At 60.8% G+C, this 20,686-nt stretch overlaps 1 protein-coding gene across 4 annotated transcripts in view; it reads right to left on the bottom strand.

Moving 5' to 3' along the window:
- The window catches only part of LOC102569209 (bactericidal permeability-increasing protein), an 80,792-nt gene that overhangs the window by 55,469 nt on the left and 4,637 nt on the right, over window positions 1-20,686 (bottom strand). For 3 of the 4 annotated variants that reach the window (XM_059713114.1, XM_059713113.1, XM_059713115.1), the window contains 14 exons: window positions 18,768-19,413; window positions 18,193-18,304; window positions 17,771-17,899; window positions 17,156-17,299; window positions 16,553-16,616; window positions 15,364-15,427; window positions 14,869-14,960; window positions 14,470-14,646; window positions 13,834-13,893; window positions 13,493-13,660; window positions 13,263-13,330; window positions 12,976-13,018; window positions 12,451-12,514; window positions 11,896-11,972 (listed from right to left, as the gene is read on the bottom strand). In XM_059713114.1, the coding sequence (XP_059569097.1) occupies window positions 11,896-11,972; window positions 12,451-12,514; window positions 12,976-13,018; window positions 13,263-13,330; window positions 13,493-13,660; window positions 13,834-13,893; window positions 14,470-14,646; window positions 14,869-14,960; window positions 15,364-15,427; window positions 16,553-16,616; window positions 17,156-17,299; window positions 17,771-17,899; window positions 18,193-18,304; window positions 18,768-19,029 (1,524 nt within the window). In that variant the 5' untranslated portion in view covers window positions 19,030-19,413. Of the gene's footprint in view, window positions 1-11,036; window positions 11,349-11,895; window positions 11,973-12,450; window positions 12,515-12,975; window positions 13,019-13,262; window positions 13,331-13,492; window positions 13,661-13,833; window positions 13,894-14,469; window positions 14,647-14,868; window positions 14,961-15,363; window positions 15,428-16,552; window positions 16,617-17,155; window positions 17,300-17,770; window positions 17,900-18,192; window positions 18,305-18,767; window positions 19,414-20,686 lie in introns of those variants that run through there. The other variant, XM_059713116.1, reaches the window with a different exon arrangement.

The raw sequence follows: 20,686 nt of genomic DNA, 5'->3' as shown, positions 1-20,686 counted from the left end.
CTCTGACCTCAGCAGCCCGGTCCAGTCGAAGCTGCCAATACTGGCTACAAACCGACCAATCTCCCCCGCATCCCTGGCTACCTGGGCCCGCGCAGGGCCGGGTCTTTCCCCCCTGCCCAGGTGACCAGAGCATCGCCTCCCAGGCGCCAGGCTTTTGTCATGTAGACCAGGTGGGAGATCCCCGCCCTGAGGGATTCAACACCAGCCTCCCAGGCTGGTGGAGACAGATCTCTGGAGAGGGGCACCCACGGTGGCATTTCTGCCACATCAGGTGCCTGTGTTGCATGGCAGGGACGTAGCTGGCTCAGGGCAGGGGTGTTGGGATGCATCCCAGGCTGGTAGTGCCCGGTGTCTTTGCCAGCTAACACCACCTTCGATGGTCTGTGCGAAGCTAGCACGTGGCATCGACTGCTTTGCAGACAGCTGTTCTCCTCCCAGCCAGCGTCTGCGTTGCCAAGCCAAGTGAAGCCTGTGCCGGGGAGGAAGGAAGCCGCTCTCCGCTGCTTAATGGTGCCGTGTTGAGTTGCAAAGTGATTTGCAGGGGGCCACCGGGACCGTGAGGCTGTCCGTAGCAGCTGCCCAGGTGTTTCCGTCTTGGGCGGCACTTCCTGGGAGCTGGAGAGCCGCGGCCGGGCTCCTGCCACCCTGCCCATATGCGAGGGGCACAGCCGCGCCACTTCTCCTTCCTGCCGTCCCCATGGGGTTGCCGCACCAGTCTGACAGTCATTTGTTATACAAACTTCTTGCTGGAGACACATGTTCTGCCCGTGGCCACGGGTATGGGTGCAAGTGACCCCTTGCTCCTGCCTCGCGCCTGACGAGGCCGAGAGCCCCTGGCATACCCTGCGCTCGGGCATTTCCATAAACCAGGGCCCTGAGTTTTGCCACTTCTGGCTTCCCAGCTTGTTCCAGGGCAGAGTTTAACGAGTGCTGTCAGTTTATTGCCTGGTGTTTCTTATCTTTGGGGGACTCCGTGTTTATCCTGACATAGCAAAGACAACACAAGCCGTGTCTGACAGCGGCAGAGCGTGCACGGAGACCCTGGCGCGCATCGCTTGGCATCTGTCAGAGCAAGGTTGGCGACAAGGCTGTAGCAGGAGAAGGGAGCAAAGCTGAGCAGATGCTGTCATAAACACACAGATCAATCCCGCTCGCCTAGAGTTATTTGGAGGAAGGCAGCAGAGGAAAGATCCTTTCGGCCAACAAAGCGTTGAAGGCAAAAGCGTGCTTCTTGCGCCCAGAAGCCCCCGTGCGATGCAGCTTGCTGCTGCCCAAGCTAGAAGCAAGGCAAGCTCGGTGTCCCCCCTCGCCCCTTCTGCTTCGTGTGAAGGATGAGGGAACCGCCAGTAACCTTGCTGGGTGCCAGGAGGCTGCGAGCTGGGGCGAGGGGGCGGGTTGGAGTGGAACGCCCTCCCACCCCAAATCAACGTGCTTGCACCAAAAGGCCAAACGACAAAGCCAGCTGGAAAGGGGGTGGACAGAGGTCCCCGTGGGTAGTGCAGGGCGTCCACTTCCCTGAGAAGCTCGCTCATTTGTGCAGCTTGGCTTCACCTTGGCAATGCGGTGGCCCTTGCCTTGGCACACGGCCGGGTCTGACCCCGGCATCCCTCCGCTCGGTGCGCAGCTACCTTCAGCTTGGATTGCCTTCCCCGCCTCGGTGCCAAACGGTGCACCCTCGCCAAGGGACTGAGCTTGCGTTTGCCCTGTCCATCTCTTCTTGTGTCCTCGTCTTAAACGAGGTGTTTGTCCACGGCACCCGACTGCACGTCAGCTTGTCGGCCGTAACCTCCGGCGCCCCGTCAGCCGGCATGTCCAAGAGCTATTTTAAAATGCAAAACTCTTTTGCATTTTAGCCATTTAGTTACTTCTGTGCAACCATAGAGTGGATACCCGGGGTCTTCCATCTGCCGTGATCCTTCTTGTTAGCTTGCTACCTTTCTTCTGACATCAGGGTGCCATGCCAGCTAGGAAGTACAGGCTATCCTTTGGTGTTGGCTTTAGGCACCCTGTTCTGGCTAACGTTGGTGCATGTGGGCAGCGTGGTCTGGAGAGGTGCTGAGCTGGTGAAGATTTGGGGAAGCCTGGCGTACCGGGAGCTGTCAGGGCAGGAGCTCAGCATGCGTAGGCCACTGGCTCTCCGGAGGAGGCTGGACATGTTTAAAGCCTGGTTGGATGCTGCCCTGAAAGATCAGATCAAAGTCAAGCAGGAACGAACACGAGCCCGCAGACTTCCCTGAACGATACGGGAGGCCGCATGAGACTGGCCACAAACAACATGGTCCGTCTTCCCTTGCATACCCACCTGGCTCTCTTGCCTCTGCGTGCGCCCAGTAAAATCTGCAACGGGAGTCTTGCCATTAACTTTAATGAGCTTCAGCTTACGCCGTGAGCTGGATTCAGTCCACGGGCCCAGTCCAGTCTGCGGTGCTGGTCCAGCTGGGGTGAATCCAGGGCTGGGAAATTTGGTGGCGGGGGAGCAGCAGCAGCAGTGTTAATTGCTACCGCTCCCCCGCTGGGGACTCCGTGGGCTGGATGACGTGGCTCTGCAAGCTGGATCTGGCCCAGGGGAAGGGTGCTGAGCACCCCTGGCTCTGGCCGCGAGTGCTTCCCCTTGTTCCCTTCTTTGGGGGTCTTGCTTAGACGGAAAGACCTGGGGTTGTAAATAAGGTTGGAAAGACCAGACGTGGCAGAAACCTCCTTGCAGCCACTCCAGCTGCTCGTCCGGCTCCACTCGCGACACTTGCTTGTGCCACGAGCACACCGACTGCCAGCACCAGCACCGGAGGCAAAGGGATTTGGAGAAAGGCCGCTGTGAGCTGGCAAGTCGGAGAAAGAGCTCTTTGTTCGGTCCTGCGGCTACTGTATACAGTGCATGCTGATGTCCCTGCGGCGTTGGCAACCTGAACTTGATGTCCACAGCCGACGGGTCGTTAGGGTGGAAGCACAAAAGGCTTCACGCCCTTTGGTGAGATGGTGAGGACATGGGGGAGATCGGGGGGGCCTTGGCCGGGCTCCATCCAGGTTAGCACACGTCATTCTCGGTCCTTTGTCACAGGAGGGTCCACAGGGGAAGGCCCGGGGAGCGCAGCGTGCAGAGTCCACGTGACATGCAGCGTGCTCGCAGCATGTTGACTCGCACCCAGCGCTGGGCGCACGCCTGCCGTTTGTTCCTGCCTGCAGGAGGGCGGGGGGTCGCCTGTGTCCAGGCCTCCTTTGTGCATTAGTGACTCGTCTTCCCTTGGAGCTGGGATGCACTGGGACTAGGGCCACCTCCCGAGCTGATCTGTGCGAATGGTGCGGTACCGGTTCTGCAGCGTTCGCTGGGAACTTCGGCACCGGGAAGCTGCGCCGTTGCTGTCGAAGGAGCGATGTTCCTTCCTGCTCAACGCGCCGTTGCTAGGTCGTGCTGTCGGGCCTCCATAAAACTGCCGGAGGTCAGGACTTTGCCAAACGGCAGATGAAGAAATGGGTACAAATGGGCTTGGGGTTAACGGCGACAAATTGTTCAAAGGATTTCCTTTCGCTCCCCGCTGCTTTTTCTTTCCTGAAGCGTAACCCGGCAAAACAGAGCTGTTGATTTGACCTGGGAAGTCAGCCTGGTTTTTTTGTTCATTGAAAAATGTCATCGTGGGAAATCTTCCAGCGCTCTGAGTCGGGGCAGGTCACCCGGCCGTGCAAACAGTGTTGGTTTCCACAAGCCGGCATGTTTTGATGGGAAGACATCTCATCCCCAATCCGCAGCAGGCTCCTGGCATGGTGTTTGGCATCTGCGTAGATGCACGGGGCAGGGAAAGCAATATCCTTCTGGCTTTGGACTCCCAGAGCCGCGCACAGCCTTTGACGGGGTGTGCAAACCCCGCTGCAGCGTGCCTGGGGCTCTTTCGTGCAAGGCAGCAGCAAGGAGATACGCAGGCTGATCCGTGTCTTGGAGACCTGATCCTCTGCAGACCGATGCGGTGCTGAGGGTAACCGCCTCCGACCTGCCCACGGTCTTCGTGCAGGGAAACGAAGCTGTGGTGGGGCACGTGTTCAGGTCCCAGGAGCTGGGCTCCATCAGCCCACTCCGGGAGAGAAGCCACGAGTGATGAGAGACGGATGACGCCTGCTTAGCACTCGCCGTGTCTGGGGGAGCCCAGCGCTGACTCCCATACCTCCTCCTCTGTCTCATTCGTGCCCCAAGCTTCAAGTCAGGCCCGGAAAAGAAGCTGGTGCAGTGAGTTGTTCCCCTCTTTGCAATGCAAGGGGAAGAGCAGGCCCATGTCATGGCTCTTATGAGGCCGCAGGAGCAGGGCTCGGTCCCCATAAGATGTGTGGGATGCCTGGAAATCACCCTGTCCCCAAGTGGGCTACGAGGGGATGGGGACCACTCGATAAAATAACCCCTAACACGCTGTTTGTGCCCCCTTCCACATGGCTTAGTCGGTCCCTGGACTCTGGAGATACGAGAGCCCGACTGTCTTCCTGCTCGATATCGCGTGCAAGTGAACGGCTGTTGCAAATATTCCCTCTTCCCAGGCTCCGCTCAATAGCTACAACCTGAGCCCTTTCATTTCCTGACAGAGCCGTTTAATAGATATTCCCAGCATAATAATGGCTTCAATTTTTCCCTTTGCGGTGATGGAAACAGAGGGAACGGATCCGAGCTGTTTTTGACAGGCGGCGCGTCGATAAAACAAAGCAGCCCGAGAGCCGTGCTTTATCAGCCAGGATCCGCGCCGGGCTGTCTTGACGGGAGCGCTTAAGCAGGACGCGCCGTGGATTTGCTCGCATCGCTTGCAGAGCGGACATCTGTGAATGAACTTTTAGATGTCTCGAACGCGATGCTGCTGCTAAAGGAGAACGGCAAGACCGCGCGGGCGCTGGTGGTGTGTAGTGCACCGTCGCGGGGTGTGCGTCGGTCCTGTGCACGCCTGTAATGCCAAGCTCTTGGCGGATGGGATGGGTAATTCCCTGCAGTGCCACCACATAGCGCCTCCCTTGCGTTAAAACACGCGCTCACCGTCGGTGCAAAGAGTCCTGGTGTACGCTCGTTCTGGCCCCTGAGGCTGATGAAGGGTCCGGCGGTCCTTCCTGCGGACTCTTGTCCTAGGATTGCTGCCCCCCATGCACCGGGAAACAGGGTCTGCTCTGCAGGTCCCGGGCCCTGTGCAAGCCTGAAGCGACGTGGTGGGGAAAGGTCCGTTGGGGACACGAAACCGTGGCACCAGCTTTGTGCCCCGGCACAGGAGCGTGAGCTGTGTCTGTTCGTTGCCGAGCTCCTCGTTCAAGGGACCCCACGGCCGGTCGTGGAGGGCATTCGTTTGAGGAAGCCATGATTATGCCTCGCCAGGTAATGGTACCGCTGCTCGGCAATGCTGTCGTTTGCCCCTTGTTGGGCGCGTCTACTTTTTTCTGGGTGAAAAATGCACGTGTCTGAATCCCCTCCTAGCAGCACAGGCAAGGTCCAAATGTTTCCAGCGTACAAAACGCCCGGGGTTGCTCGGTGTCTTGCAGAACCGGCTCCTGCCACCTGTCCTCGAGGTCTGAGCTTTGCGCCGAGGCACGCGGCAAGGCTAACAGGACGGCGAGCTGCTGGACTATGCCCCAACACTGAGTTCATGCTGGTGCTCCTGGGGCTTGGTTAAGATGCACATGATAGGGCTTGAAGACAAAAAAACCCTTCTTTCTCCTTTGAAGCTAACTGTTGCCACAGATGTTACTCCCTTGCATGCTCCTTGGGCTTTTCTAAGTAAAATTCCCTCGTGGCCCTCAACCTTTGCAGTTGCTGTGAAATCGTGATGACAGTACAGCATTTTTCCTTCAATAAAGCATCTTTTCTCTCTGCATTGCTCTCCTTATTTTCTTTTCCAAAGCTTCCCAAATTCCAAATGCACGAGGAGGATGAGGATGAGGGTGCCGGGCTCCAAACTCAGGGTCCTAACTCCTCTGAGCTTTGACAAAATTCCACGTCCGGCTTCACACCGACCCTCTGTCCTACTGATGAGCCTAATTTGGGCACCCGTAACGTTCCAGAAGCATTTAGATCCGGGTTTGCATCCGAAGTCTCTTACAACAGGACTGCAACAACGGATCCAGTGGCTGCGATTCTGGTCTCGGTGAGGTCTGTCTGTGCCGCGGTCAGAGCAGTGTCGTATGGAGTACCTGAGCTAGTTGGAAACGACCTACCCGAGCATGGCTGCTGTTAGTAGTCTAGCTACACTGCAGGGCTTGGCCCGGGCTAATTTGCTCTGGGGTTAGGTGGGTGGAGGTGAGCTCTGTGCTGCCGTGGCTAGTCTAAAACTGGCTCAGGGATGTCTGTGCTACGTTGCAGATGGACCGGATTCTCCAGGAACCGGTGGGTGCATCTACATGTGCATTAATGCGCTGTAGTTAATATGCATTAAATCGAGTACCTCCATTGTGAGGTACTAGGAAAATGCGCGTTAACCTGGCTTAATGCACATTAGCTAAAGAGCACGCTTTTTAAGTGAGGCTTAATGCTAATTAGACTATTTTAATGAGCATTACGAAGCATGGTTTTTTATGTGAGGCTTTAATGCACATTAAAATATGCTAATGCGCATTAAAGCGCACGTGTAGACACACCCATGTGCAAGGTTCATTAAATGCAAAGGAGGCTTAAAGCTACGCGTAGATTCGCGTAGAGGCAGCAGGCCTGTCAGACTCCAGGTCTTGGTGTGCAGAGCACCGAGCAGGGAGAAAAAAGCACTTGGAGGCTCAGGGGATACAAATAAATCAATCAGAAAACTGGTATGAAATAACACTGCCTCGGGGAGATGGCGTTAGCTATAAATAACACAAAGCACGGGTTAAATCAGAGGCCTCGGAGGACGCCCGAGTACTCCTCCTTCCGAATGCAGCACGTTCAATAGCCTCCTCCAATAAAGCAGATAAATTTCTCACTGGGAAGCTAGAAAGGATGTAAAACTCCCAGTGACTGCCATTTATTACCGCAGCCGAGGGAGCTGCTATCAAAGACAGGCACATGGAATCCATAAGCCTTTCAGATTGTTGCTCCACAGAGCCCGAGAAATACAATGGGCTGCTGAATATCCCCGGCTTCGCAAACGCAATCCAACTCCCAGCCCTGCGAGAGACGCGCGGGGAGAACAGACGCTATTAGGAAGAGACAATTTAATGGAAGGAGCATGTAGACAATCAGAAATGTAAACGGCGGGTCTCCTGCCGCAACCGGGCCGCTGGGAAGATATTACAGCATGTTTCCAGGCATCTTTTGTCAATTAGAATATGGAGAAGGGCTCGGGGAGAGGGGGAAGGTGCTTGGAAACTCGGGGATTTGGCCGGATGTGGGGGATAATCCGTTGTAATTGCGGACCAGCAGAATGGGCAGCAGGAGAGGACGTGGGCGACTCGGAGAGAGTCCAGCGGAGGGCAATGGAAACGGTTGGGGGGCCGGAGCACAGGACTTAGGGAGCTGGGCTGACTGAGTCTGCGGAAGAGAAGACCGAGGGGGGTTGAACAGCAGCCGTCACCTCCCTGCAGCGGGGTGCAAAGAGCATGGAGCTGGGCTGGGCTCAGTGGGGGCAGGCGACAGAAGGAGCAATGGGCTCAAGCTGCAGCCAGGCAGGTTTAGTTTGAATATTAGGAAAAACTTCCTCATGAGGAGGGAGGTGAAGCGCTGGAGCAGGCTCCCCAGAGCGGTGGTGGTGGCGTCTCCATCCTCGGAGGTGTTTAAGACCGGGGTAGACAAAGCCCTGGCTGGGATGATGCAGCAGCATAGTGGGGTCCCTCACTCTGGAGGGGTTGTGCCTGCCAATGGCAAATAGTTTCCGAGCGCGCCTGGCTCTGCACCTTTTGGGAGCCACGTTGACGGGGCACTTAGCTCTTGCTTCCCATGTCGAGCATCTCCCATGTGAAATCAATGCTGCAAGTGCAAGGCGGGCTCCTGGGCCTGAGAAGTGGGTCCTTGCTCAGGTTCTGCTTCTCTTTCTCGGCGTGTGGATGTGCAGCGCTGGAGGGGAGACCAGAGCGGGGGTGATGGCCAAGGCCGAGAGAGACGAGGATTCGGGAGCCTGGACCTCCGCACTTGGGGCTGTCCACCAGCACAGCAGAAACCCTCGCCGTTGCCCCGGTACGGCAGCGCTGGGCAGACACGGAGCGGAGCAGATCTCCTGAATCCGCTTAAAATAGGCCTTGGTGAGCTGCCCCATCTCTGCCAAGCAGCCTGGGATCCCGGCTGAGGGGGGAGAGCTCCTGGCTTCGGTAGAGACTGAGCGGTGTGGACATGTGCACAGAATAACAACCAGCCTAAAGCCCATTAAAGCTGGATAATGAGGAGCAAACGATCAGTGATCACGGTGGAAAATTACTGTACAATGTTGCGTGTCGGGGCTAATATGGCACCATCAGCTCCTGGCTCTTTATCGCTCTCAGATGCCTGGGGCTGGCCAGCTTCCAGAGGAGCCCGCGAGCCCGCCTGGGGAGGGGGGTGCCTTCTCTGCCCTGGGCTTCTTGCAACCCGGCCCGCGTGTACTATGGGGGTGGGCACACAGTGTGTACTAATGTCATCCAGGCACGTGACTGCACCAGGAAATTGTGTGCGTGGGGGGAGGAGGGTGTAATGAGCTAAAAAAGAGATTTGCAAAAAAATTGCTTTATTTGCAAGCTTTTGGACACAGGCACCCTTCATCAGGCACAGGAGATTGCAAAGATTGTAAAATCCTCCTTGCAATCTCCTATGCCCGATGAAGGGTGCCTAAGCCTGAAAGCTTGCAAATGAAGATTTTTTTTTCTGCAAATATCTAGTTGGTTTAATAAAAGATATCACCTCTCCCACCCCACAGTCAGCTCCCTCCTGGACCCGGGCTCCAGCTGCAAGTCCGGGAGCCCAGCGGTGCCTGCGCTGCAGGGAGCCAGGGGCTGCCAGGGCATCCGGGAGGGAAGCTCTCCCTGCCCCACACCTGAGCAGAGACCATCCGAGCAGAGCAAACCCAGGGCTCCCGTTGCAGCAGGGCCTGCTGTATCTGCATGGGGATGGAGGGAGCCGTGCCCAGGCCCAGGGGCTGGCCAGGTCCTGCCGCACGGGGCCTCCCTTGCAAGAGGAGGGGGCAGTGCACGCGCCCAACCCAGCCCTGCTGCAGCCAGCATGGAGCTGCCCCAGCCCAGCCCTGCACTGGGCACGCAGCTCCCCTCCAACCTTGGGCCCTGGCTCTACCGTTCCTTCCTACCCCTTGACTGTCCCGTGCTGTGCTGCATCTACCACCCCAGTAACGCTTCTTTCTTCCCCCCTCCAAGTAAAGCCTCAGCTCCTGGAGGCCCGTGATGAAGCGTGAACCTCCGCTGTCCATTTGCAGCATGCATGGCTGTGGGGAGAGGCTGGGGGCATGCCAAAGCCAGAAGGCCCAGGGTGCAAAGCATGCTATCAGCAGGAAAAGCAACGAGCCGTAGGCTCTGGCGCCTGGTTCTGCAAGGAGGGGGCTTGCAGCTCGCAGGCCAGCTCAGCCTCCTTCCTCCGGCTGCATCTGGGGGCTGGAGCCCTGAGCAGCACGCCGGGGCGAGGTCTGGCAGCTCCGCCGCACAACCGTTAATTAGAAACATCCCACCTGGCTGAAAAAGCGTGGGCTCTGCCGAGCCCTGAGGGTGCCCATTGCTGCAGGGGGGGTCGCCAGGACTGCAGCCGGCCCCTGCGCCCAGGGGAGCGGTGCCACCCTCTGCCCTCCTCCCTCTTGCTCGGGGGAGAGAGGACCTGGTGCCCAGGGCACAGGGTTGGTCTGTCCTTCCCCGTGCATCGAGTGCTGCTAATAGGACTCCTGGCTTGTATTCCTGCCTCTGCCTTCACGCTAATCACTGAACCGCTCTGCTTCACCTCACTTTTCCCACCTGTGAAATGGGTACTTCCCCTGCTGGCTTTATTAAATTAGTCATGCTGCTCAGAAAATGATTCCCCCAGCACCCAGGAAAATCTCTGGGGAAGAAAAAAGATTGTTTTTGTTTTAGTCGCAAGAAAAATTCTTGCCAGTTTTTTCACATTTACTTGGAAAAACCCAGCTCCCACATTTTTACTTTAAACCTAGAAAAAAAGATGTGCATTGTTTTGGTTGCTTAAAAACATTTGGTTTCCATATTCTTGGCTCCCCAGCAAAAACATGTTTGCAAAACTTCCCTTTGTGTCAAAGGCTGTTTTTCACTTGAAAAAGAAACCCCCGTTGTGATGGGAAGACCGTAAGCGGCTCTAGTCATTAGTGCTTGCAACGGAGCCGGGAAATTCTTGGAGCGGAGACGGGCTGGGCTGCGGCAGAGCTCACCGAAGGCGGTGGACGATTTCCCATCGACCTCCGCGGGCCAGTTCACCGCACACCGACGCTGCAGCCGCGTCTGCAACGCTGTGTCAGCGCGTTGTTATTTCAGATATTTCCGAAAATCCCGCTCCTCTTCCAGCGCCGGCAATTCCCAAACCCCGCGGCCTCGATCGCCCCGGGCTGCTTCCCTGTAACCTGCTAAAACGGGCTCTAAAACTTGCTGACATGCTCCCCGTCGAGGCGAGCCACCGTGGGGATGGTTTGGGGGAGGAAGGCAGCAGGGACCCCCACCCCGCAGGACCTGCGGCTCCACCGCTCCCTCCATCCAGGCCTTTCTCGGCTAGGAAGGTGCAAGAACAGCCTGGGCGAGGGGTCCCAGGTGGCTCTGCAAGGAGACCTCTTGCCTCTACCACCCATTGAGGGGCATTGCTGTCGCTGCCCCAGGGGCGAGTGGGTGGGGAGCCAGGCCACATGCAGATGTCCAGGGCAAGGGAGAAGAGCCTCTGGCAGCCTGGCTGGGAGCTCTGGTGCTTTTCACCTTGCCCAGCATTTAGAGAAGAGAAAGCCCAGCCCTGCTGCAGCCTGGCAGGGGCCCGGAGGGTGGATCCCAGCTCTGGGAGAGCCGGGCCCTGCTCTCCGTGCCCACCTGGGCTCTTGCACAGCTGGACACGGAGCCCTTCTCTGCATCCTTGGCCTGCGGCGGTCCCAACGCACCGCTCTCCACTTGGCCCAGCCGGGCCCCGAAGGCTGCGGGACAAAGGGAGATCCAGGCACGGCTTTGCCTTTTGCAATTTCTTTTTAATACTCGCATGTGCTTTCCCAAGATGCCCAGGGCAGCCAGGGAGCTGCTGCGGTTTTCAGCTTCCAGATACGGGGCTCTGGGAACAAAGGCTGGCAGGGCAAGGGGAGCATCGGACCCCACCGGCATCACAGCACAGGCAGGGAGAAGAGACCCGCGGGGGCAGAATCGGTGCCGTCAGCCCGGGGCCAGGTAGAAGGGCCTGGGTGCAAGGCCAGGCGCAATGCAGGGGGAGCCCGTCTTCGTCCTCAGAGCCCGTATCGCACGTCTGCTCCCAGCAGCAGGAAGTCCTAGGCGAGAGACCACGACGCTGTCAGCCGTGGGGGCTTCCAAGCACAACCCCCCGGCCTGCCGCGGGGAAGGGGGCAGCTTCCCCCGGGCCCAGGCACTCGGTGCGCTGCAGCCAGCAGCCGCGCAGCACGTGCACGGCTCAGCGCCGGGAACGCGAGCTGGCTGCGCTTCAGAGGGGCCGGGGCCGGGGCCGGGGCCGGGGCCGGGGCCGGGGCCGGCGCCAGCTATTGTTTCCCAGCCTCGCCTGTGCTCGGCGAGCCGTGCCAGCTGTGCTGAACATCCCTCTCCCTCTGGGGGAGGAGGGGTCCTGCAGCTCATCTCCCCTTGGGACGGGCTGGGCCGCGCTCCAGGCCAGCCCCCGGGGCTCGCACGTGCTAACAAACAGGTTGCATGTCTTTAGCATCCCTGAGGCGAACCCCAAAAGCTTCACAAACACTGGGTCCGCTCCAGTGGACTCTCTCCCTCCACCGGTGGTGGGAAGGATCCCCTGAGCCCCCCCAGCCCCGACGGCGTGCATGCCCCCCCACCACGGCCGGTGTCACTGACCTGGTGTGGCTGCAGGACGCAGCTGGAGAGCTGGACGTGTGCGGGCAGCGGGAGGGGGAAGCCCTTCTCCAGCTTGCCTGGAAAACACAGCAGGTGACAGCCCGGGATGGGGGGCAGACGGGCCGGATGCCCCAGGCTCCAGCCCCTCGGGGGTGGGGGCAGGGGAGCTCCCCCAGCCGCTGCACAGGGCTGGGGGGCTTCGTGCAGGCTGCCTGGCCCTGCTCCCCCGCGTGCGAGCCGTCCCCCGGCGGGCTCTGCTGCTCCGCGTGCGGGGAGCGGGGGTCTGGAAGCCATTAAGCCACGTGCCCGGCTCATTCTTTCCATTGCATTCGCTTCAACCCCGGAGTCGCAGCCCGGAGACGGTCTCTGCGGAGCCACCCGCCTCCTGCAGCCCCATGCGCGCCGGCTGTGCTTCTGCACTGCTTTCCCACCGCCCGGGGCTCCTTGGCTTGCGGTAGCTTTTAGCCACGCTCCAGAGCTGACTATGGGCAGAGGCCTTGGCTGACCCCAGCTCCCAGGCCGGCCTGGCACCCCCTGCCCCTGCCAGATGCTCACCATTCACCAAGGGCAGCAGGATGTTGGAGGCAAGGAAGTTCATGAACTGCTGCAGCCCTAGCACCTGGGGACCATGAAGGGGAGGAAAAGCCCATCAGCCGGAGGAAGCAGAGGAAAGGGGGGAGCAGGGGGTTGCGGGGTGGGCCACGCACAAGGGGCCGGGCGCTGGGGGACGAGACTGAACCGAGTACACGCAGCGGCCATCCTGCAAGCAGCAAAGCTGAGCCCTGGGGCAGGTCAAGCAGCCTGGGGTGCAGGAGAGCATCCCCTCCGTGATGCTCAGGCCGGGACTGGGGTGGTTCTGGAGCTCGGGGATGGGGCAGGGAGGCCGGAGCCGGGTGCTGACGGGCTGAGCAGGTAGCGGGTCCGAGGGGGCCTGGCTGGAGTCGCAAGCTGCCCCCTGGCAGGGTGGCAGCCGTGCCGCTACCTGCCCTCCCCTGGCTGCAGGATGCGCCGGGATGAACCCAGCCCACCAGGTCTTCCAGGCAGGGCCGGCGCAATCGAGGGCCCGTGAGGGCAACTCACAGGGAAGGGGCCGATGTCCGAGTGCTTCAGCGACAGCTCCAGCCTGCACGGGGACAGACACGTGTCAGCACCCCCCTCCACGTGCTGGCTAACGTGCTGGTCATCACAGTTTCTGGCCCCGGAGCTAATTCTGCAGCCGGTTTTATCCGGGTCATCTCCGAGCCCTGTGGCCACGGAGCGAACGAGCATCCCCACCCAGCCGGGGGACATCTTTGTGGGCTTCCTCTGGCCTAGGAGATGCCTGGAGCTGGAGGGTCAGGGTTCGACTCCCCCTCTCCGCCGCTCACCCGCCAGATGCCAAGGCCCCGCATATCCGGGCAGAGCTCACGGTGACGCTGGCAGAAACGTTGCTCGTCTGGGGACAGAAGGAGCAGCCACATCAGCTCGTCAGCTTGCGCTGTCAGGACATCCACCGCGCCTTGCAGCCGTGCCGCGGCCAGGGAGACGGTGGGATACGGGGAGGGCCCCGAGTTGAGCTGGGCTCCGTCCCCCACCCCGGAGCCATGCCCCGACTGACCAGGTGAAGGAGGAAGAGCGGGGTGAGGCTGGCGTTGGGCAGGATGGCGTAGGCTTGGACGTCCGCGACCAGCGCCAGCTCCAGGCCCCCGGGTGCGATGGTCAGGAACGGCGCCGAGGGGGTTGTGAGCTGCAGCTTCATGAGCCGGTCTGGGTACCGCTGCTTCAGCTGGGGGCAGAGCAGGGGGCGCGGGGCAGGCTTGCACACACAGGTGGCGGGGATGGGGATGGAGCCGGAGGCATGACCTCCTCGCCCGGGCGGCCATGCCCTCCCCTGCACCTGCCGCAGCGGAGTGGGCTGCAGAGTCCCAGGCTCAAGGGTGCTGGCAGCAGCCCACTTACCTGGGGCACGAAGTGGTAGAAGGTGGAGGTGTTCAGGTGAAAAAAGCCCTCTTTGGGAAACTGCAGCAGGAGAAAGCTTCAGTTCACTGTGGGAACAGCACACGGCGCAGCCACGGGGCTCGTGCCAGCCCGCGCGCCCCGCAGCCGCAGCTGGGACACCTGTCACCGCAGCCGGACGTCCGCTCCGGGCACCGGGCTGCAAACTGGTGCCGCTCACCCCTGCACGAAGCAGCCCGGCATCCTCCCCCCGGCCTGAGCGGTGACGGGAATCCTGTCTGCCCGCACCAGGAGCCCTGGCCTCTTTCCCCCGTGCCCACCCATGCTGGAGTTTGCGGCGGTGGAGACAGGTTGGCAATGCAATGCCCTGTCTGAGGGGTCGGCACAGACGAGCCCCGACCCAAAATGAGTGCCCTCGGAGACGCCAGGCAGGGTCCTCTGTGCTATCAGCCCGCACCTGCCTCTTTCCTCACTGCCTGCATTCAAGCGGCTGCACGAGGAGCATCTCCTCCATCCCACGCCCGGCAAGCCGGCGCTCACCACCCCTCCCCGGGACACGAGGGCAGTGTCGCCAGCCGAGGCACGGTGCAGACACCGTGGCCCAGCAGATCTCGTGCCCTCCCCGCCTGCGCCTCGTACCACGTCGTCGGTGATGCTGAAGACCAGGCACCCGGCGGCCTGGTAGACAAAGCTGGCGGTGTTGAAGACGTAGCTGGAGACCCCCAGGTAAACCATGCGGCCGTGCTCCGGCGGGAAGGCCAGGGCGGGGGGAGAGAAGGGGGCCGGCGCGCGGTGAGCCCGGGAGAAGATCTCGCCCTAGGGAAGATGAGAACGAAGAGCGACCCGTGCCAGGCGCTGGCACTTGCGGGGTGGCCACGGGCCCCGGGTTTGTGCAGCATCTTCCCCTCCATCCTCCCGGCCTGGGCAGCTGCGGGGTCTGGGGCTGCAGCCACAGGCAGCCCCAAAGGGTTGACGTGAGGCAGGGATGCCGATGGGAAGCGCAAGTCCAACCCTGCCCGTCCCCCGGGCACCTCGTACCTTCAGACTCACGTCCACATACTGGGCTGTCGCCACGGGGAAGGCCACCAGGGAGTAGTCAACGCCGGCCACCGTGTCTATCGCTGCTGTGACTGGGAAACGGGGGAGACAACGGACCCTGCAGGGAACTGGGCCCTCCCGGCGCCCAGAAGGAGACACCCACCTGCTCCCGGCTATGTGGCACCGGCGCCCGGCGCTCCCCCACGGCCCACGTGGAAGTGCCTGTCCCCGCGGCACGGGGCTTTGCAGCCACTGTTCCCAATGGGCCCACTTCAGCAGCAGGAAGCGGGGGGGTCTCTAGGTCCCAGCCGACCCTAGACCCCCGAGCCCTTCGTGCTTGGGAAAACTCCCGTGCAACATCCGTGAGATGCTCCAGGGAGCTGCCCACGACGTGGCTCCGCTCGCCCCTCGTGCCCAGGGGCTGCAAGGAGGGCAGGGCAGGGCCCTGGCCGAGGGGAGCGCTCGTGCACAGCCACAGCGATCGCCGCGTGGTACCTGGCAGCGCGTGGAGGTAGGGCTGCAGCTGGGTGCTGACGAAGCTCCTCACCTCTCTGCAGACCTGCGGGAAACAAAGTGGGGACCCCCGGCCTCGCATCCAGAGAGGCTGTGGCTCGTGCCAGCTCGCTTTGTAGTAACTATTGCTTGCAGCAAGGCATCTCCTTGGCCTGCGATGGCTGAGTCCCATCATGCTGCAGAGAAGCCCCTGGGACAACCCAGCCCTGCGGAGAGGGGCGCGGGGAGGGAGGCCGAGTAGGGGGTGGCTCAGCGCGACGGGAAGGAGGAAGGCCTCGAAAAGCTGCTCGGACGGTCTGGTTCCTGGGTGCAGAGGGAGAGCCCAGGGGGGACAAAGCAGCTCAACGCCGTTCCCGGGATGGACAGGCGCGGGCTGGACGCTGCAGCCAGGGGTGGGGGGCCGGCCTGGTGGCACCGGGTGGAAGGGACGTGGGTGCCCTGAGAAAGATGCTGCTGAGACATGCTGTCCTCATCCCTCCCGTCCAGGACGGCCCCGGGGCCGGCACGTCTGCTCGGGGGCTCCCCGGGGCCCTGGGAAAGCCACTAGATGGCACCAGCCGTAGCGCGATGCCGCCGGCCCCGCGTTTTCCATCTGCTGCATAAATGGGCTGGCTGCGCTCGCCAATCGCCGCCTTCCTGCACGGGTTCGCATCCAGAGAGGTTGCAGCTCGTGCCAGTTCGCCTTGTAGTAATTATTGCTAACAGCTTGTTTCCATGTCCTGTTGCAGGTCTCCTGCATGTAGGCTTTTGTACGGTGCCGTAGGTACGAGGGTTTCCCTGACGGGCCCCATTAAAACAAGGCAGCAAGCGCCTGAGACGCCAGACGCGAGTGTTTGTACCTAAAGCTCCCCCTCCCCAAAAACCGATAGGAGTGGCAGGCCGCTGGCTGGTCTTTGGGGTTGCTATGCTTTTGGCTCAGGTGCGAGGTCTAATTAGCTGATTGCTTGGAAGGAGCGGTCTTCGTTAATTGGGAATCAGTTACAGTGGGCGCTCGCAAGCGCTGCGGATTTAGCGTTGGCGGTGACCCGCCGCAAGGCCAAGGTGACTGCGTTGGTCCATCCAGCGTCCCCCCCGCAAGTCACCGCTGCGCCCAGCAGCTGCAATCAACCCGCAGGGCACCGAACGCATTCGTGACTGGTAAGGGCAAGGGCCCCCGCCCCAGCCAGCGTACCTGGCTTTGCATCAGTGCCTTGATGTGCGACTTAATTATCTTGATGATCAGCTTGTAAATCCAGCTAAGGAGAGAGCACGAGAGTCACCTTTCTCCAGCCGCAGGACGGTGTCTTCCCACCGACAAGGCACGCTTCTCCGTATCGGCCTGCGGTCAAAGCTTGGCTGCCCCACTTTGTCTTAGATGTTGCATTGGCAAAGAGCTGGCCTGGTCGAAGCGGTGCCCCCGGACTGCAAGCACCCCCCTCGCAGGCCGAATTCGAACCCAGCGCAGCCATGTGCAACCGCCTCTTGCACCAGCTCTGCCTTTTACTAGCTTCCTCCTGACCAGCCCATCGCCCCGGGGAGATCAGGGGATGTCTGATCATCAGGGGCAGCAATAATGCCTTAGGGCCAATATAAGGGCACAGTACAGGGCTGCCTTATCCACGTGCCCCCTCCAGCCTTTCCAAGGGAAGCCGCGTGGGGGGGGGGCCAGCAGGATCCGGGCCAAGAGGAGGAGGCAGCAAGCCACGACCAGGCGAAGGCGGCTGATCTGTGTCCCCTGGGAGACGGGCTCCAACACACGGCCCCCAAACCCGGCCACGGAAGGGCAGCTACATACCCAGCGTCCACGTCGACATCCGAAATGCAGGTGGTGCAGCCGGAGGCGGTCACGGTGGGTTTCCCAGAGGCGTCTCTCCCCAGCTGCAGCCCGACAGAGATGCTGAGACCGGTGACCTTCAGGTTAAATTGGCCGTCGTCCCCACTAACGGGAGGAGGGGACAGGGAGTCAGGGGCACTCCTAAGACCCCGCGACGGAGACGGACGGCGCGCTCCCTCCCTTCCCAGTGCGATTGCTCCGGCTCGCTGGGCGTCCCTATGGCAGGGCGCATCCAGGAGGCTTCGGCACATCAAGCTGCCTTTTCTGCCCTTCCTTTGTGATCGGAGGAATGACAGATTGGGAGATAACCCTGACAGTCCTCAACGCTGGGCCCTGGACGGGGTGTGTGGAGGGACTGGCCCCCCATTGCTTCAGGCTGGACTCTGTGCTGCTCACTACCCCCAGCAGCTGTTCGTATAGAGGCAGGAGAGATTGCAGCAAAAGCAGCCCCCTGCAACCCGCACGGCCGGGGGGAGCCGAGCTGCAGAGCCGGCGGAGGCAAAGGCCCGAACGCCTTCCAGGAGACGAAGCGGTTTGCACGGGGGTGAGGGCACGCAGGAGCCCCGGGGCACTCACAAGAGCCCTCTCTTCCACCTCCAGTTCCCCGTCAGCTGGGCGAAGGCATTGGAGACGGACACCTGGACGCCCACGTCGGGGAGGGGGGTGATCTGGGAGCTCGGCAGCCGGAAGCTGCGGAGGTTCAAGCTGCAAAGGAGCGAGGCGCTGTCAGATGGAGGCCAGGGTGGGCCCGGATGGACCGGCATCCTTGTCCCCCCCCGGCGCCACGTCGCATCCTGCTCGTGCGCGCACCCCTCCCTGCCCACGCTGCCTCCCCGCGAGGGGCAGCCATCCCGCCATCACCCGCTCGTCTCCGGAGGGCTTCTCCCAGCTCTCGGGACAGGCGTCTTCCTCTCGCCGTGCCCGAGGTGTCTGGTCCCGCTCTGCCTCCCTCCCAAACCTCCTCCAGCCTCCCCCGGGGAAGCAGGCAGCCGTCTCACCGGGAGAATTCATAGTACACGTCTCCTACGGGTGTCTCCTGGGACCCTGAGAGGTCTGGCAGCTTCATCTCGGCCAGTTTCTTCTCCAGGGCAGAGATGCCCTTCTGGAGGGCTGCGGGGGCGGAAGACACGTCACTGCCTGGCCCTTGCAATGGAGCCGGGGCTGCTTGAGGCAACCCTGTTCCTGGACGCCACGGCTGGTCTGCACGGCCTCGGTCCTGGTACAGCCAACCTCGGGCACGAGGGCCCCGCTTTGCAAAATGGGCTGAGGCTGGGGGGCCTCACCCCAGACAGAGACCCTTTGCCGTCTAGGGGCAGCCTCCTTGTCCCATTTGGGGCTGGCTGTTTGACCGGTCAAGTAGAGTTTGGTCAATTGACAAGATTTGGCCGGTCAGCTGCCCGGCTTGCCCGGCCTAGTTGCATCATAACACGAAGGCACGGCGGGCAAGGAGCCGGGTGGGGAGGCCAGCGGGGGCAAGACGCCGGGGTCCAGCAGCAGCCGGGGCAAGGTGACTTTGCAGCTCGACCCCCAGGTGCATTAAAGACAGAGACAGAAAGATGGGCTGGGAACCTACCATAGTCCAGGCCCGGACCGGTGATTCTAGCCACAATCCCGGGCTTGGTGGCCCTGGCTAGCGTGATGGAGACCGCCAACAGGAGGGCAGCCGGCGCCAGGCTCTGCACCGCCATCCCGAGAGCCGCGCGGAGCCGTGCCGAGCGGACTGAGGGGTTCCCTGCCCTCCAACCCTTGTGGCATAACCCAGGCGTTTCCAGCCCATCTAAAAAGGGAAACTGAGGTGGGGCAGGCGGGGAGGAAGCAGAAAGTTGCTCGAGCATCTTCAAGGAGCTGCAGAGGGAGGAGCTGCGGCTGCGACCGTTTCCTTTCTGCAACCCACAGACGTTGCTCCCCGGGCAGGGCTCAGCGCTGCACTAAATGCTGCAGGGACTCAGACGAGGCCGGGGTCCCTCCGTGCAGAGGCGCGTGTCCCCACCGGGCCGCGCATGTCTCAGCTGTGGACCCACGAAATGCAGGGCTGCCCGGGTGAACGCACGCTGCTGCCTTCCTGGCGTCCCAGAGTACCCCCGCCCCAAAAGAAGACATTTGTGCAACAAAGCAATTGCTCAAGAGCCGGTAGCTGTGTGTGCGCGGGGTGAAGGGTGGTGCCGGGCTGGGCGCGATTACTGCACAACGCACGCAGAGGAGGAATCATCTGCACAGTCCTGCACGGCATCAGAAAACACAGAAAGTTAGGGTTAGAAAGGTCACATCTATCCAACCCTCTGCTCAAAGCAGGACCAGCCCCAGCTACATCATCCCAGCCAAGCCAAATCATCATGTTGTGGGGCCACGAGTTATCACATTGTTTTTCAGATCTATAGGGAGTAAAAGGAAGGCCCAGGGAGGAATAGGACCGCTCCTGAACGGGCAGAAGCAATTGGTGACGGACAGGGGGGACAAGGCTGAACTCCTCAACGAGTTCTTTGCCTCAGTGTTCCTAAGCGAGGGGCACAACAAGTCTCTCACTGGGGTTGTAGAGAGGCAGCAGCAAGGCGCCAGACTGCCAAGCGCTGACCCTGAGGTGGTGCAGAGTCACTTGGAAGGACTGGATGGGTTTAAGTCGGCAGGCCCGGATGAGCTCCATCCGAGGGTGCTGAAGGCACTGGCCGACATCACTGCAGAGCCACTGGCGGGAATATTTGAACACTCGCGGTGCACGGGCCAAGTTCCGGAGGACTGGAGGAGGGCCAATGTGGTCCCCATCTTCAAGGGGAGGAAGGAGGATCCAGGTAACTACAGGCCGGTCAGTCTCACCTCCATCCTTGGTAAAGTCTTTGAAAAGTTTATCAAGGCTCACATTTGTGAGAGCTCAGCTGGAAAAATTATGCTGAGGGGAAACCAGCACGGGTTTGTGGCAGGCAGATCGTGCCTGACCAATCTAGTCTCTTTCTATGACCAGGTTACGAAACGCCTGGACACAGGAGGAGGGGTGGATGTCGTATACTTAGACTTCAGGAAGGCCTTCGATACGGTATCCCACCCCATACTGGTGAACAAGTTAAGAGGCTGTGACGTGGATGACGGCACAGTCCGGTGGGTGGCGAATTGGCTAGAGGGCCGCACCCAAAGAGTCGTGGTGGATGGGTCGGTCTCGACCTGGAAGGGTGTGGGCAGTGGGGTCCCGCAGGGCTCGGTCCTTGGACCGATACTCTTTAATGTCTTCATCAGCGACTTGGACGAGGGAGTCAAATGTACTCTGTCCAGGTTTGCAGATGACACAAAGCTATGGGGAGAAGTGGACACGCCGGAGGGCAGGGAACAGCTGCAGGCAGACCTGGACAGGTTAGACAAGTGAGCAGAAAACAACAGGATGCAGTTCAACAAGGAGAAATGCAAAGTGCTGCACCTAGGGAGGAAAAATGTCCAGCACACCTACAGCCTAGGGAATGACCTGCTGGGGGGCACGGAAGTGGAAAGGGATCTTGGAGTCCTAGT

This window comes from Alligator mississippiensis, chromosome 9 (genome assembly GCF_030867095.1).
Source record: "Alligator mississippiensis isolate rAllMis1 chromosome 9, rAllMis1, whole genome shotgun sequence".
Lineage (NCBI taxonomy): Eukaryota > Metazoa > Chordata > Crocodylia > Alligatoridae > Alligator > Alligator mississippiensis.
The sequence above is the reverse complement of the archived record's forward strand: the minus strand, read 5'-3'. Positions and strand labels throughout refer to the sequence as shown.